Consider the following 14,634-nt stretch of genomic DNA (forward strand, 5'->3'; position numbering starts at 1 on the left):
CTCCTCGCGTCGCGGCCGTTGGGGCGGAGCTCCGCGCGCGGCCCCGCTGCTGCCCGCCGCCATGGCGCTGCCGCCCGCAAAGGGTTCGGAGCTGAAGCGGCTCATTCAGCAGCAGCTGCAAAAGGTGAGCTATCCCGGCCGGCATTTTGCTTCCTTGTTAGTGTGGCGCTGAGAGGGGGAGGGAATGGGCGTTGCCTGCTTTTGTGCCCCAGAGAACTAAGAAGCGGTCGTTCGAAGTTTTTATTTCTTTGTCTCGCTCAAAAGTCAAACAGGAAGCGCGTGGATTTGCAGGTGTTTGTGAGGAAGGGGTTTAATGCGTTCAGGTTCGTTGTGCTCATAACGCTTTTAATTGGTAGAGCTGCTTTGGGGAGGTGGTATGACTTCCTCGGCTGGTTCTTATTTAATCCAAGGGCTCATGGGCGCTATGTGCAGAAAGTACTGGCAGTCCTACGGAATGCTTCTTCAGTCTCAACTGCTGTCAGGAGCTCCTATTTGTAGCATGTAAGGAGTTCTCTTTCAGATGGATGTCCATGGCAGGATCAGAGAAGTTCTGGCGGAGACGATACGTGAGGAGCTGGCACCTGAGCATCAGCAGCTATCCATGGAAGATCTGATAAAAGCCTTAAGACAACGAGGAATCATCGATGACGTTATGAAAGAACTTAAATTTGTCACTGTGAGAACCTTTTCAAGAGTGAAAATACTTTGCTTATTCCTCTTACTGATGTGGTGTCTTGTCCAAGCTCTAACACAATAAAAGTATAGAATCATAGAATGGCTTAGGTTGAAGGGGACCAACCCCATGCCATGAGCAGGGCTGCCCCCCAGCAGCTCAGCAGCCCAGGGCCCCATCCAACCTGGCCTTGAGCACCTCCAGGGTTGGGGCACCACAGCTTCTCTGGGCAGCTGTGCCAGCGCCTCACTGCCCTCTGAAAAAAATTCTTCCTTCTATCTCATCTAAATCCATCATATTTCAGTTTAAAGCCATTGCCCTTTATCCTATCTCTACGCTCCCTGACAAAGTGTACTTCTCCCATTCTCTTGTAGACCTCCTTTATGTACAGGAAGATACTATTTCTAGTGGTTTAAAAAGGCTTTAGCAACTTTTGTTTTAGGACCAAACTGCGTGTGCTGTATTTGGTGTAGTGGTAGCACTACAGTGTCAGTGTTTACTCAGTTTTTGTTAAGTCTCACATATTAGCAGTGGGTGTACAAGAGGAATAGGATTTGATTGGAAAGGAGAATGCTTTAAATTTTATAACACTGTGGGAAGAGTGCTGTTGCCTCACTTAACACCTTAAAAATTCTTTATTGTGATTCCAGGATGTGAATGGAAAGGAGAGGACTTCATCTCCAAAACCATCGACACATTTTGTTGATAGAGAACCACCGGTTTTGAAAAAAAGTATGTTGCTCATTTGTTTTAATATTTCTGGATTGTAGTTTCAATAGAAATGTCAAATGTAGGATTATTGATCTTGGAATTAATAATCCAATATGAACTGGATTCATTTAAAGCCTCCAGAGGGGAGAAAAAGATGTCTTCCCTGAATATCTAAAGGATGTATGTTTGTGTGACTGATACAAATTCAAGCTTTATGTGATATTAATGTTTCATTTGTTTTATATTAAGACAGCTTTCATATATTTTTAAAATCACTTTCTCCTAGGAATATATTTTCAAAACCTTTATTATTTCTTTTTATTTCTATTTTCCTGTTAGTCAGCTGATGTTTAACATGCTTGCTGGGATCTGTTTGTAGTCTCTTCATTTTTGTTGCTACGCTTTACAGCTAACATTGACCCAACACGAAGGTATCTTTACCTTCAGGTTCTGGGTGGAAAAGCTTTTCTGGAACATCTTCAGGAACCAGATCCTCTGCCTGGACAAATCTGTTCTACTTTTACTCTGTGTCTACATTTCCGAAATCAGCGTTTCCGTTCTAAACCTGTTCCGTGTGCTTGTGAGCCAGATTTCCATGATGGTTTTTTACTTGAAGTTCACAAGGAGAGCCTAGGTAAGGAACATCATGAAGTTAAAGCTGATGCTATGTTGTTTCTTTTGTTTTGTTTCATTGGATTTATTTTTGACTTTATAGTTATTCCAAAATAGGTCTGACATTATTTAGAATGTTTCTTTCCTATTTATTACTTTATTTTTGTAGGGAAATTTATGACTGTCTTAGGTTTCACTTCTAGATCCTTCTCTGTTCTTACCTTGTCTTTTCCACTCTGAAGTAACTGGCATAGTCCTGGGCACCCTGCTCTGGGTGTCCCTTCTCTAGCAGGGGGTTCGGCCAGCTGACCTCCAGAGGTCCCTTCCAACCTTGAACATTCTTGTGAAGGTAGATAGAAATTTGCCACCATGCAGAAGGAAAAACTTTACTTTCAGCTCAGTTTGCTATGAGTTGGCAGATACCTGTGGAATAATCAGTCATCGAACACCTGTATTACCTTTCTGCTGTTGGTAGCTGGGAAATGTGGTGGCAGGTGAATGTTACAGGAAGAATTCTGGAATCAATACTGGTGTACAGTAAATAGACCTGAAGCATTCCATGTTTTCAAGAGAATATATGCAGTTATTTTTATGTAGTCATACTTTAAAAATAGTATTATTTTAAGGAGGACTTGGGATGCTAATATTCTGGCTGTTTAATGTTGGTTTAATTATGGCAGGTGATGGGAGTAAAATGGTGGATGCAACCACTATGTTATCTGTATGTGATCCTGTGCATATGGTTCTGATCAGAACAGACACGTTTGGGGAGACAACGCTGGTAGCATCCTATTTCTTGGAGTGGCGATCTGTCTTAGCTGCAGAGAACGGCATCACAAATGTTGCTGTTGAACTCCTGGGTGTAGGTAAGAATAAATAATAAGCGTTTAATGATGAATTAAAATATTGTGTACTGAGTTTGCTTATAAGCTTAGAGTAGTACTTATTATTTGGTTTGATTTCAGTTCAACTCATGAATTACTTTAAGGTATCCTTAAGAAGAGTTAAGAAACCGATGGTCACATTTTTGACTTATCAAATTATTAAGAATATGTGTCCAGATCCTGTGCAATAGCGCTCCCTGTATCTGGGAGTCTCTGTTATCTCCAGCATGTGGCTAAACTATCAAAACAAACATAAATCTACAAATGTATCTCCAGGAAAAATATCATGTCAATGCTCTCAAGTATAAAATCTAGCTTGTCCTCCAGCAGTTGTTGGAGAAAGTGATCTCTGCTGTGCTGCCATGCATTCCAGTAGCTGGAAGCGTGTTTTCTTATAGAAAGGTTGAGTGGCTTTGTTTAGGTGCTGAACTGTTGATATACCTCTGTATTTTTGTGTGTCATTTGTCACCGCCACCCTTTTCAACTGTTCCATCCTACATATTTGGGATGGTACAATTTTAAGTCTAGATCTAGCACTATCATGGTGTATCTTGACTTCTTACCCTAATGTACTGTCAAATTGTAATTGAATCATTTGAACATGTGTTGTCACAGTCTCTACCTGCTAGATATGCTAGCATGCCCTTGCTAATTCCAATGGAGATTAAACTCTATCTTCAAAATATTTTTAAGATCAAATGTACTATTTAGATTGTTAGTAATTTTCATCATTATTGCATGCTTTTCTTTTTCAGTGAACATGAATGCAGTATGTTTGCATCATGACTAATATGTTGGCATCATTGTATTCTGACAATGCTGATTGTTGGCAAAACTTTACAAAGCAATATGACTTTGTATAGAGTCTTAGGTACAGAGGTGTTTATTTGTACTAACTTATTTAATGCTTACATGGGTCATGGGAGGAGTTCTAATTTAACTTTCTAATTTATTTACTGTTAACTTTTTTTTTCTTTCCCCAGAGTAATAAAATGTAAATTTAGATATTCAGGTGCTTTTTCTCCTTTTCTAAATTCTTGACACTGTACAGAATTCATCAAGAACATCAAAAAGCATGCTGTTATCTCAAATAAACAAGCTACTATGTGATGTTTCTGCTTGGATTGTTTTCCATATCACTGTTGTAATTTATTCTTGCTTTTTGTGGAGTTCAAAATGGTTGAGCGTTATGCAGCAACATTAGATTACTTAAAAAAAAAAAAATAATAATATTAAAATAATATGATTATTTGTCTCAGGTCTTCCATAATAAGCTATATGTTGGGTAAAATGAACTTCACTCTGCTCTGACCACATTAATTTGAGCAGTGAGTTGTACAGTCATGAAGAATGGGCACTTTCACACTGTGGCTCTTCCAGTCTATTTGGAGGTGCCTATTCTAGCATTTATAGAACAGCATTAATCTTGTATGTTCTGATATTGCCTGAAAAGAGACCCCTAGAGCTCAGATCCAGTTGTCAGCTTCTTTAGCCAAGTTATCTTTTCTCTCATTCTTGAGTTGAAAACTTGAGTGAAGATCTTTATGTTGTACATATTTAGAGAAGTTTAGGTTTTGGTTTTTTTTTTTTTTTTTGTGATTGTATGATTAAAACTATTATTTGTTCCTGCCCTGCTGAAGTTCTGAGTAAAATTAATTTGAAAGGACTGATAGGAACGTATTTTTGTTCAAAGGTACAGAATCAAAGGTTTCTGTCGGTGTTTTGAACATCAGACTTGAAATGTATCCACCGCTTAGTAAGACGCTGTCTCCAGAAATAACAAACACTCAGGTAAGTAATATCCTAGGGGTGAGGAGGCAACCTATTCTTCTATCAGCAGGGGGAATTCTCACTATACAATTACTTATGTAGATGTAAGGAGCTGTGGGTTTTTGAATGCATTTTTTTCCCCACTCGGTTTAAATGCAGTTATCTTGTTTTTAACTACTTTGTTTATACCGATTATTACTTCACTTGAAATTTTACTATGTTTATTTTTATTGATTACCCATATCAAAATTTTAGGAATTCGGTAAGTAAGGTACTATCTGGAGGATGTTAAGTGTATTGTATATGTTTCCTTGCCATCTTTTCCCATTTGAAAAAATAATTTCAGTGGTCAGCTATTCTGCTTGAAAAGCCAGTAAGTGGTGGCCCGAAGGTGCTTACACATATTATTCCATGCTTTGCAAGCTGAGTAATCCTTCTGTACAGACATGCATCACTGAAGATGAACAATACTTCAGTCAAGTTTGATATAAGAGCCTACAAACAAGAAATGTAAAATGAGTTTTACATTCATTGGATTTTCATTTAAAAATACTATTCCTTAGCATTGGTTGCATGCTGTCATATTAAACTTCATTTTACATATGCAAGGATCATGTGCTAGTATGTATATTGATTACTTTTTTTGTTCTTGTTTAGAATTAGTATATATGTGAATGGTTATGTTTATTTTCTTACCTATAGTTCACTTTGGAACGTCAGAAGATAGCAGAAAAAGAACGTTTATTTCTTGTGTATGCTAAACAGTGGTGGAGAGAATACCTGCAGATTAGGCCTACACACAACTCAAGGCTGGTAAAGATTTTTGCACAGGTTTGTATGTTTTAGAAATACACCCATCTGTTCTTCGAGATTTTTTTAATCTTAGATATGTTTTTAAAGTTTGTTTATGTAGAATATGTATAGATTTATGATGTGGTTACATTCCAGTCAGGGCTACATGTGACATAGCATGCTGAAAATGAAGTTTTCAAGAATTGAACTATGTATACTGAAGCTGAAGAGCGTGATTCATAAAGAAGGGCTGCTCCAAGCACCCCTGGTATAGGAGGTAGCAAAGCCATTTTAGTCTTTTCCTTGAATAACTACAAATGGCAAATGTTTAAGTGATCTATATAAGCTACTGCAAACAAGTTTTATACAGTAATAAATAGTTGAGTTACTGGATATATTGGAGCAGATCCACACAATATTTGAGCACTCTGTGGTCAGTAATCTGGCTGGTGAATGTTGCGTGGTAACTACAGACGTGATCAAATCATTGGCTAGTAAGTAACTGTGCATCAGTTGTTCCTTGGTGACTGCCCCTCAGTAGTAGGAATGGTAAGATATTTTGTGTTTATCATGATAATATATGAATTTAACTTGTAGAGTAGCAATTTTCCTGGCACAGATGATGAAATAACTTCCGGAAGCAATTCACACCTAGTGTTTGTCTTCAGGGAGGTAAGGTCTTCTGGCTGCACCAGCTGTATTCAGGAGTAGTGTTAACTTGAGTTAACTTCCACGTAAGGGTGTGGAGGGTTCATCTCACTGCTGAACACACCTGGCGCAACCAGGATGAAGGCTTCACTGAGGTCTAACAGTAGCTATGGGTTGCTTCAGGAAGTTTTAATAGTGCTATCTTTTCTTTCCCCATGTTCAGGATGAAAATGGAGTAAACCGTCCAGTATGTTCATATATCAGACCACTTCGAGCGGGCCGGTTGCTGGACACACCTAGACAAGCAGCACGATTTGTCAGTGTCCTGGGTTATGAAAGAGCTCCTGTCATTGGAGGAGGTGGTGGCAAACAAGAACAGTGGTGCACACTTCTTGCGTTCATATGTAGAAACAAGGTATGTAAAAACAGTCTTCGCGTGACACCTTTATAATTGGCATGTAGTTAGTAATTTAAAACAGGTTGCAAAAGGTGGACTAAATCCATTTCAGAGAACACTTAGATACAAATAGCTTTTTTAAGATCTTTCACAATAGGGATGGATGTTAAATATTAGACGAGGGCTTCTGGTCATTGTGTTGAGGGACATGGTTTAGTGAGAACTATTGGTGATAGGTGGATAGCTGGACTGGATGATCTTGTAGATCTTTTCCAACCTTGGTGATTCTGTGGAGCCAACTTAGTTTTAGTGCTGTTGTTGGAATCCATTTTTCATTGCATCCATTGGACTATGAAGTTGCTTCGCTTGCTTCTCTAAGATCCTATGTGGCTATTCAGTGAATTGATGCTTAATTCTGTACTGATTGAGGAAGAGCTTTTTTGGAAAAAACATTTTGTAGATGGTGCTAAAATAAATTTACCATAAGTCTTTGCATTCAGTTTATGCAAGATAGGGTTTTTCACTAGAAGTTTCCACCTAGTCTAAGGTTTGTATCATATGACTATGATAAATGAAACAAATCACACTCATTCTGGATTACTATTTTTATGTTCAATTCATTAAAGTAATACTGATCCCTTTTAATGCTTCTTTGGAGTAATTGGTGCTTTTCATCACCAGTGAGATACTCAAAATCTCAGTAATGTGTTTATAATTAAAAGTGGGGGTGCACATGCAAACAAAGCAGGGCAAGGAGTTTGTTTACTACTTTCCCTCAGCACACAAATATTCAGCCACCTCCAGGAATGCTAGTCATCTCATCATGTGTAATGGCACCTCAAGGAAAAAAAAAGCCATCACCACAAACATCCCCTTTTCCTCCTTCTTCACCCCAGCTTTTATTGCTGAACACTGTGCCATGTGGCACAGGACATCTCTTTGGGCAGTCTGGGTCAGCAGTCCTGTTTCTGTCCTCTCAGCCCCTTGTGCCCCACTGCGCCTTGCTGGCAATGCAGCATGAAGAGCTGAAATATCCTTGCTTTGTGTAAACACTGCTCTGCAACACCTGAAATGGTGTGTTATCAGCATTGTTCTCATAAAAAATCCAAAACACAGCATCATGTGAGCCTCTATGAAGAGCGTTAACTCCATTCTGGCCAAAACCATGACATGTTATTAAATTATTGCATTCACCAGAAACTTGTTTGAATGCGCTTATCTTGATACTTCCTTTGTAGATTATATTAGAGGAAGATGATGCTATTTATCTAATGAATGCCATGATTTGTATTAGGGAGGCTTTGCTGCATGTGGAATTTTTTCTTCTTTTATAGCTAACATTTTATAAGGAATGTAAGAGGGAAAATTAGACATCATCAATTTATTACTACCAGTTTCTTAATGTGAAGAAACTTCGTTCTGGTTGACAGGAAATGCAGTGAGACATGACTTTCAGCTGTTTAATAGCATAGTAGCAAAATTCTTGAGAGATCCTGTTTTATATTTGTAGTGGAAATGCAAAGTCATGGCCTGGACCAGTGATTGAGCACCAGGTGGGAAGGCAGGGCCAACTCAGGGGAGCTCAGGTGCATGCAGTGCCCCTGAGTGACTGGAAGGGATGGAGCCAGGATCCTTCCCAGACCTCATTTAAGGGTTGGCAGTGGAGGTGAGGGTATCTCTTGTTGGAGATCTCTTTCTGAGGCCTTCCAAAGGTAAGCAGTCTTCTTCGTTTCTGCATCCGTGGCTGCTGCATTTGGGCTCGTTCTCACTTGCTGTAGACAGAGAGTTTGCTACCCTGCTATTATCATGCCATTATAGCATTACAATATTTTTTTGAACATTGACAGTACATTTAAGGTAGTAAAATTACGGAAGCTCTATATTTCATTTAGTGGCTAAGTTTCCTAACTTATGATATCTGACACTACTTCAGGTATTTGACTGCCATACCCTTGTAAGTTTAATTAGGATGTCAGTTTGGTCTTCGTAGATGGATAGGGCCTAGTTTGGGCTTGCTTTTCTGTAGTATGTGCACAGATCTTATTTTTCTGCTGTACTCTTTTTACAGTCTTGGAAGTTGTAGAGGCCTGATATACTTTGATATAGTGCATATGAAAAATGGAGTTCAAGATTCTTAAGTTCGTAAACCTTGAAGTCCTGACTTCTGATGCATGCTTTAGGTAAACAGGAGGGAAACAGGACTTGTTAGACAACAACTGGAGATATACTATTTTTTTTTTTTTTTCCCTAATGTTTTTAGCTATGCCTAGTCAAATGATAGTCAAATGAGCTTACAAACATTTACTGTCTAGGGTGACTGTGAAGATCATGCTAACCTTCTGTGCAGTCTTCTTCTTGGCTATGGATTGGAAGCCTTTGTGTGTGTAGGAACAAAAGCAAAAGGAGTTCCCCACACGTGGGTAATGACTTGTGGTACTGATGGAACGGTTACTTTTTGGGAGAGCTTAACAGGACATAGGTGAGTAAAAAGAAAATAAGAAAACTAAACAGTATATATTGAGATTTGTGTAGTTCTTCTTATGTTTTTTTTGTGTGTGTGTTCCTGTTGTTTTTATCTTGCTTCTTTGTGATACTTATCTCCCTATCTTCTCATATATTAAGTATATAGGAGACTTGAGTCTGTGGATCTTTTGTGTACTTCTGTTGTGTGGAGAATAACTGGTTGAGTGTGAGTGAAATAGTTCATAATGTACTTTTCTGTGGTTTTAAGCTGTGTAGGAAGTTTTTTGCTTCTTGGAGCAACTGTTTATTGTGATTTGTGAAGAAGACAAAATCTGATGCAGTTATTTAGAGGCCCATAATTTTTTTTTAATCTTAGTTCATCTGTGAAATCAGTGTTACATTACTTCATTCCCTGCAGAAATCTCTGCAAGTTCTCTGAAATCCCCTCTCACCTGAGGTTTTTTTAGAAGAGCACATGTAGTCGTTGCGAGCTGTAAGGCTTCAGGAATCTGTTAATTCCTTCCCTTTTTGTTCCATGGGTTCTGTCTCTCAAGTGTATAGAATGGTACTCGAGCCCTATTTTTATACCAAAATAAAACAGTACGCTCAGGACTTCAGTGGAAGAACTTCCTGTTTATGGATGACATTGCTGCTTTATATCATTATGCTTCTTAATGCTATTTGAAGCAATACTTTTGAAAACATAACTTTTGCGATACATAGATGCATGTGACGCTGGTAGAAGTACAGTGGGACTGTATATTCAAATGTAAAACTGTTGGCTTTGAGAAAAGAGCTGATTAATATCTAGTGTTGAAAACAAGAAATTATGTTTTGCCAGTGATTGCGTATGCTGTGATGAACATTTGAAGTTTTATTTGTCTCATTTTGAGAAATAATGTGGAAGCTGTGTGAATATGTTATTGCACAGTGTAATTGCTGTTGAGCAGCTGCTCAATTAATCAGCTTACTTTTCTAGATTTAAAGAAGAAAAGTGATTGGTTGTATGCTGCGCCTCCAAAATGCGTATGATTACTTTTCTGTAAATAAAGAATGCCATCTCAGGGGAGGGGGAAGGATAACAAATTTAGGTTATGTTTTTAAAAGGAGAAATGACTTCTGTCCTACTGAAATATTTTTAGCCTGACTTAAAATACAAAATGTATTAATAAAAAATTGGATGTTTTTAATCAGGTACATCCACAGACCTATCAACCCTGATGACCCTCCAATAGTCGAACAGCCCAAGCCATTGTATCCTTATCGCACGATAGGTTGTGTCTTCAATCATCAGAAGTTCTATGGAAACTGTCAGCCCTCTGATGCAGTGGAGGTCTGTGTGTTTGACTTACACGATGAGTCTAGATGGAAGCCCATGAGTGCAGAAGCAATAAAATCAGTGTGTTCTCCTGGAACTGCATCTTCAGTTCCCCCTTTTCCTCCTCTGTGTGCTTCTGCGATAGATGCAGCAGTGACAAGCAACGATTTAGAATTGCAACTAAGAATACTTGTCTCAGAACACAGGAAGGTAATCTTTAAAAACTGTCATTGTGCCTTTATTACCTTAACAAATCATGTTTTTACTGTGTACTTGTTTTGAACAGCTGCTTGTAATGTAAATACTTAGATCTTTGCAATGTGTTCTCCATCAGCTTTTGCAGAAATGCGGTGTGTTAAAATTGAAGTAACTAAAAAAAACATTTGAGATGACTGTACAGAGCTAGTTTAGATGTCACACTTAGTATTTGCAGTGGCAATTCTGCAGGCTTGTGGTCTTATTCCTCCCACTCTGCCTTTGGCTCTGTTTTGAGAAGCATGATTTTTAGCTTACAGGCATCTACAGGCTACTTATAAGTGCTCTGTGAAAGAACTAAGAAGATAGTCTGTTTGTCAGTGAGTTGAGTGTGTCCATCACAATCTTATTTATTTGTCTCTCATTAGAAGCAGGATTTCAGCTGTCACAGTTTTACTCTGAATGCTTAGAAAATTAGCAGGTATTTCTGGAAGTTAGTTTCTTCCTTAATCAGGATTTCTCTTCTCCCTCCCTCTGTCTTTCTCCCTACAGCCGCCTCTCTCTTCCCACCCTCTCCCTCCCTTACTATCTTTTTTAATTGCTCTCTTACTACCTAAAGCTCAAACTTAGTGTGGCGAACAATTCTCAGAGTATGAATCTCATGAACTATAGAAGTGGTAGATTTTTCTACTTGTTTGCACTTGTGGAATGGGAGAAGGAAACTGCGCGTGCACATGCATTCATTCTTTTGGGAACTCTTCCATTGTTTTTTTGAAGTGAACTTCCAAGAGACGTTACAAAAATATGAAGTGAATCTTAGTTGATCTTTTCCATATTTCTGCTGTCTCTTTATGAACCAGCACTGTAGTCTTACACTTCTTTCAAAGATACTGTAGCCAAAACATCCAGTTTCAGCTCTGCTAGTCTTGTTTTAATCTAGTCTGACTTAATTTCTTGATAAATGCTTGGTATTCTGTTTGTAGTGTTTGATTATTCTTGATCCTTCTGGTTTGGTGTGTGTATCGGTATCTGTATCTTACTGCTTCACAGATTCACTTCCATGAATTGCAAGTCAAGATTGTTCATAGATTTATCTGAATCTATCCACACTTAATAATATCCTAATTTTTTTTTTTTTTTCTGCATGGTTGTCATCATGTTGTGATTTGCTTCACAGGATCTTGGCCTTTCTACTGTTTGGGATGACCATCTATCCTATCTATTGTCACCAGCATTAGCAGCCTACGAGCTTGAACGTGCAACTGGTATTTCTGCAGGAAACGAGGAGTTTCAGGATGCTGTAAGAAGAGCAGTACCTGATGGTCACACATTTAAAGGGTTTCCAATCCATTTTGTGTACAGAAATGCCAGGAGAGCATTTGCCACATGTCTTCGGTAAGACTAAGTATATACAAATACCAAGTAGTAATGCTTAATTATGAATTGTGGCACTTTTTTTTTTTGGTAGTGAAGTATTAAAGAAAACCAATTTCCTGAAGTTAGAACTGATAGGAGTGTACAGTATACATAATGAATGGGTCACAGTGTACAGCTTTTGTGTTGAACTGGGCAAAGTTCAGTGGTGATAGATTAATGGATTAAATTAAAATACGAGATGCCTTTTTTCCCTGAAATACAGTTATTTTAGTTTTTTTGCAGTTGTTAAAAGTGGCCAATGTAATTTTGTTCTCCAACACAACAGCCATTCCACTACAAAACAGTATTTCTTATTTGGTTCAGCCAATCTTGGATGCCTGTAGTTAACTGTCAAGCAAGTTTCAAATAATTGTGTAACTGAAAATTTAAAGAACAGCTTGGTGATATTTGTTGTTCTTGTTTTCTGTCACAGGTCTCCTTTTTGTGAAGAAATAATCTGTTGTAGGGGTGACCAGGTGCGACTTGCTGTTCGTGTACGTGTGTTTGCATACCCTGAATCTGCGTGTGCTGTTTGGATCATGTTTGCTTGTAAATATCGCTCTGTCCTCTGAAAAGCAAAATAATTCATACTTCTCTAGATGTGTAAAATGAGGTACTTGCATATGAAATTATGCAGCTGAACAAATATTGTACTTTATATAATGCCACTGATTTTGAATATGGCGGTGTGTTTGTAGTGAAATGAATTGTGTACACAGTAATGATTATATTTATACAGAGAACTTTATTTTAATAAAAGCTACTTTTAATACAGGAATGTTGGTCAAGTTATTAAAGTGCATATGTACAATATTGGTTTCCCTTTCACAGCTCTGAATTAATGTGAGAACTAATTTAGAAAATAGTCTGTTTTATCTCTGTGTCAGTGGTGTCCAGGGTGTTCTTTATGAATGAATGAGAGCCGGAGTTACTGAAGTTCATTTATGCTTCCTTTCCATAATGGAAATTTATTTCTGCCTCTTTTGGGGTAGCAATAGCTTCTAAGGTCAGTCAGGTATAGGTAATACTGTTAATCTGTGAATGCAACAAATTATGATGGCTTTTTATGTTTAAAAACCAGACTTGGACACCTGAACATGTTAATAGCTGTGTTGCGTTTGATAATGTCTGTCTGACGTCATCTCTTTTTCCTGACAAGGTAGTGGATGACTGGAGGGACAAAAACCAAACCTGTAGAGGTTCTTCTCTAAACAACTCTATGGTTTTTGACAGTCAAACTTTTAGTAGGCTTTTAAGTTAGAAGTTGTTTTGCTTATTGACCAGTCCTGATTTTTGTCAGATTTTCATACTCCCATCCATACTTAATTATCTGTCTGTGGTTTTGATGGTCTTAAACACATGAATGATTTTTATGGGTGTCCTCTAGCCTTTATGCTTTGAGAAATGGCAATTGTGCCCTCCCTTTCATGTTTTTTACCGTGGGAATTCTAGCTATCACTTTTTGAGGCTAAATTGAAACAAGTCAACTGCTTCTATAGAACCTACTCCTTGCCTTTGATTTCCTGTGTCCACCTTCTTTTCTTCTGCTTGGCAGCTAACTCTGTTGGTGCTGAATTAAACAGTCATGAATAATACTTGAGAAGCTTGCAACATACTGCACCTGTGGACTTCTAAATAACTATGTCAGGATGTGCTTTACGCCGTGTAACAGGCAAATAAATACAATTTCTCCCTTGATTTCGTTGTATCTACTAAATATTGAAAGGCTGGGTTGCATTGGATGCAGCATAGCGCTAATGCAATAGCTCGTTTAGATACTGGTGTTGTCTTAGTTACAGTGGTGTCCCTTATGTGCGTGTGTAAAAATACAAGAGAGCAAAAAGTATGTTCAGTACAGTTAAAAGCAAAATAGGGACAAGTGTGTGGCTCTTTGGGACCAGGCTGTATCTTGCCTGCCTACTGTGCGCTACTCTGCTTGTACAGACGGGGGCACTGCAAAATACTGTCGTGTGAGTTACCAGCCTCATATCTCTTAGAAGGGGATATGGAATGTTTAACTGCCTTTGGTAAAACTGCAGCTGGGTAAAATTACAGATGTTCAGATGGGCCTTGAATATCTTCGTAGAAGGAGATTCCACAGCCTCTTTGGGCAACCTGTTCCAGTGCTCTGTCACCCTTAAAGAAGTTCTGCATGTTAATATGGAATTTCCTGTGTTCAAATTGTAGGCCATTACTCCTTGTCCTATCACTACACACCACCGATAAGAACCTGGCCTCATCCATTTGCCACCCATCTCTCTTTAGATATCTGTAAACATTGAACAAATCCCCCTCAATCTTCCCCAGGCTGAACAGCCCAGGTTACTCAGCCTTTCCTCACATGGGAGATGCTCCAGGCCCTTCATCATCTTTGATGGCCTCTCACTCAGGCCCAGCCCTGTCAGCTCCCTCACGTGTGGCGGACCGCTCCGGCGGTGGGCAGCGCACACAAAGGTTCTCTCAGGCCTTTGTGTGCCTGCGAACTCCCCGCCGGCTCCTGTGCCGTTGGCCGACCCGGCTCCCTCCGTGCAGGGAGCTGCACGGCTTCGGCTGTGGGTACTGCGCGGGAGCCGCGGCCCTCCCTCAGCTCGAACGCAGCGTTCAGTTCGCTGACGCTTTCTGTGAAACCCGCCTAATGGCGCTGTAGATCGTACGGTTCCTAAATGTTGCAGGGGGATTTATCGCTGGAGCTGCGCGGATCCCGCGGCCCCACAGTTCAGGCTCGTCTGTGCCTGACGGGGCGGGCAGGGCCCGG

General features: G+C 39.2%; 1 protein-coding gene across 1 annotated transcript; it reads left to right on the top strand.

Moving 5' to 3' along the window:
- Window positions 1-16: 16 nt before the first annotated feature.
- On the top strand, window positions 17-12,657 carry CEP76 (centrosomal protein 76). The gene is made up of 12 exons (XM_010708768.3): window positions 17-124; window positions 521-676; window positions 1,324-1,405; window positions 1,794-2,018; window positions 2,677-2,862; window positions 4,574-4,671; window positions 5,353-5,481; window positions 6,314-6,505; window positions 8,800-8,966; window positions 10,145-10,478; window positions 11,641-11,858; window positions 12,313-12,657. The coding sequence occupies exons 1-12, from the start codon at window positions 62-64 to the stop codon at window positions 12,449-12,451; spliced, it is 1,989 nt and encodes a 662-aa protein (XP_010707070.1). The 5' UTR covers window positions 17-61; the 3' UTR covers window positions 12,452-12,657.
- The last annotated feature ends 1,977 nt before the right edge of the window (window positions 12,658-14,634 follow it).

The sequence above is a fragment of the Meleagris gallopavo genome, chromosome 3, assembly GCF_000146605.3.
Source record: "Meleagris gallopavo isolate NT-WF06-2002-E0010 breed Aviagen turkey brand Nicholas breeding stock chromosome 3, Turkey_5.1, whole genome shotgun sequence".
Taxonomy (NCBI): Eukaryota; Metazoa; Chordata; class Aves; order Galliformes; family Phasianidae; genus Meleagris; species Meleagris gallopavo.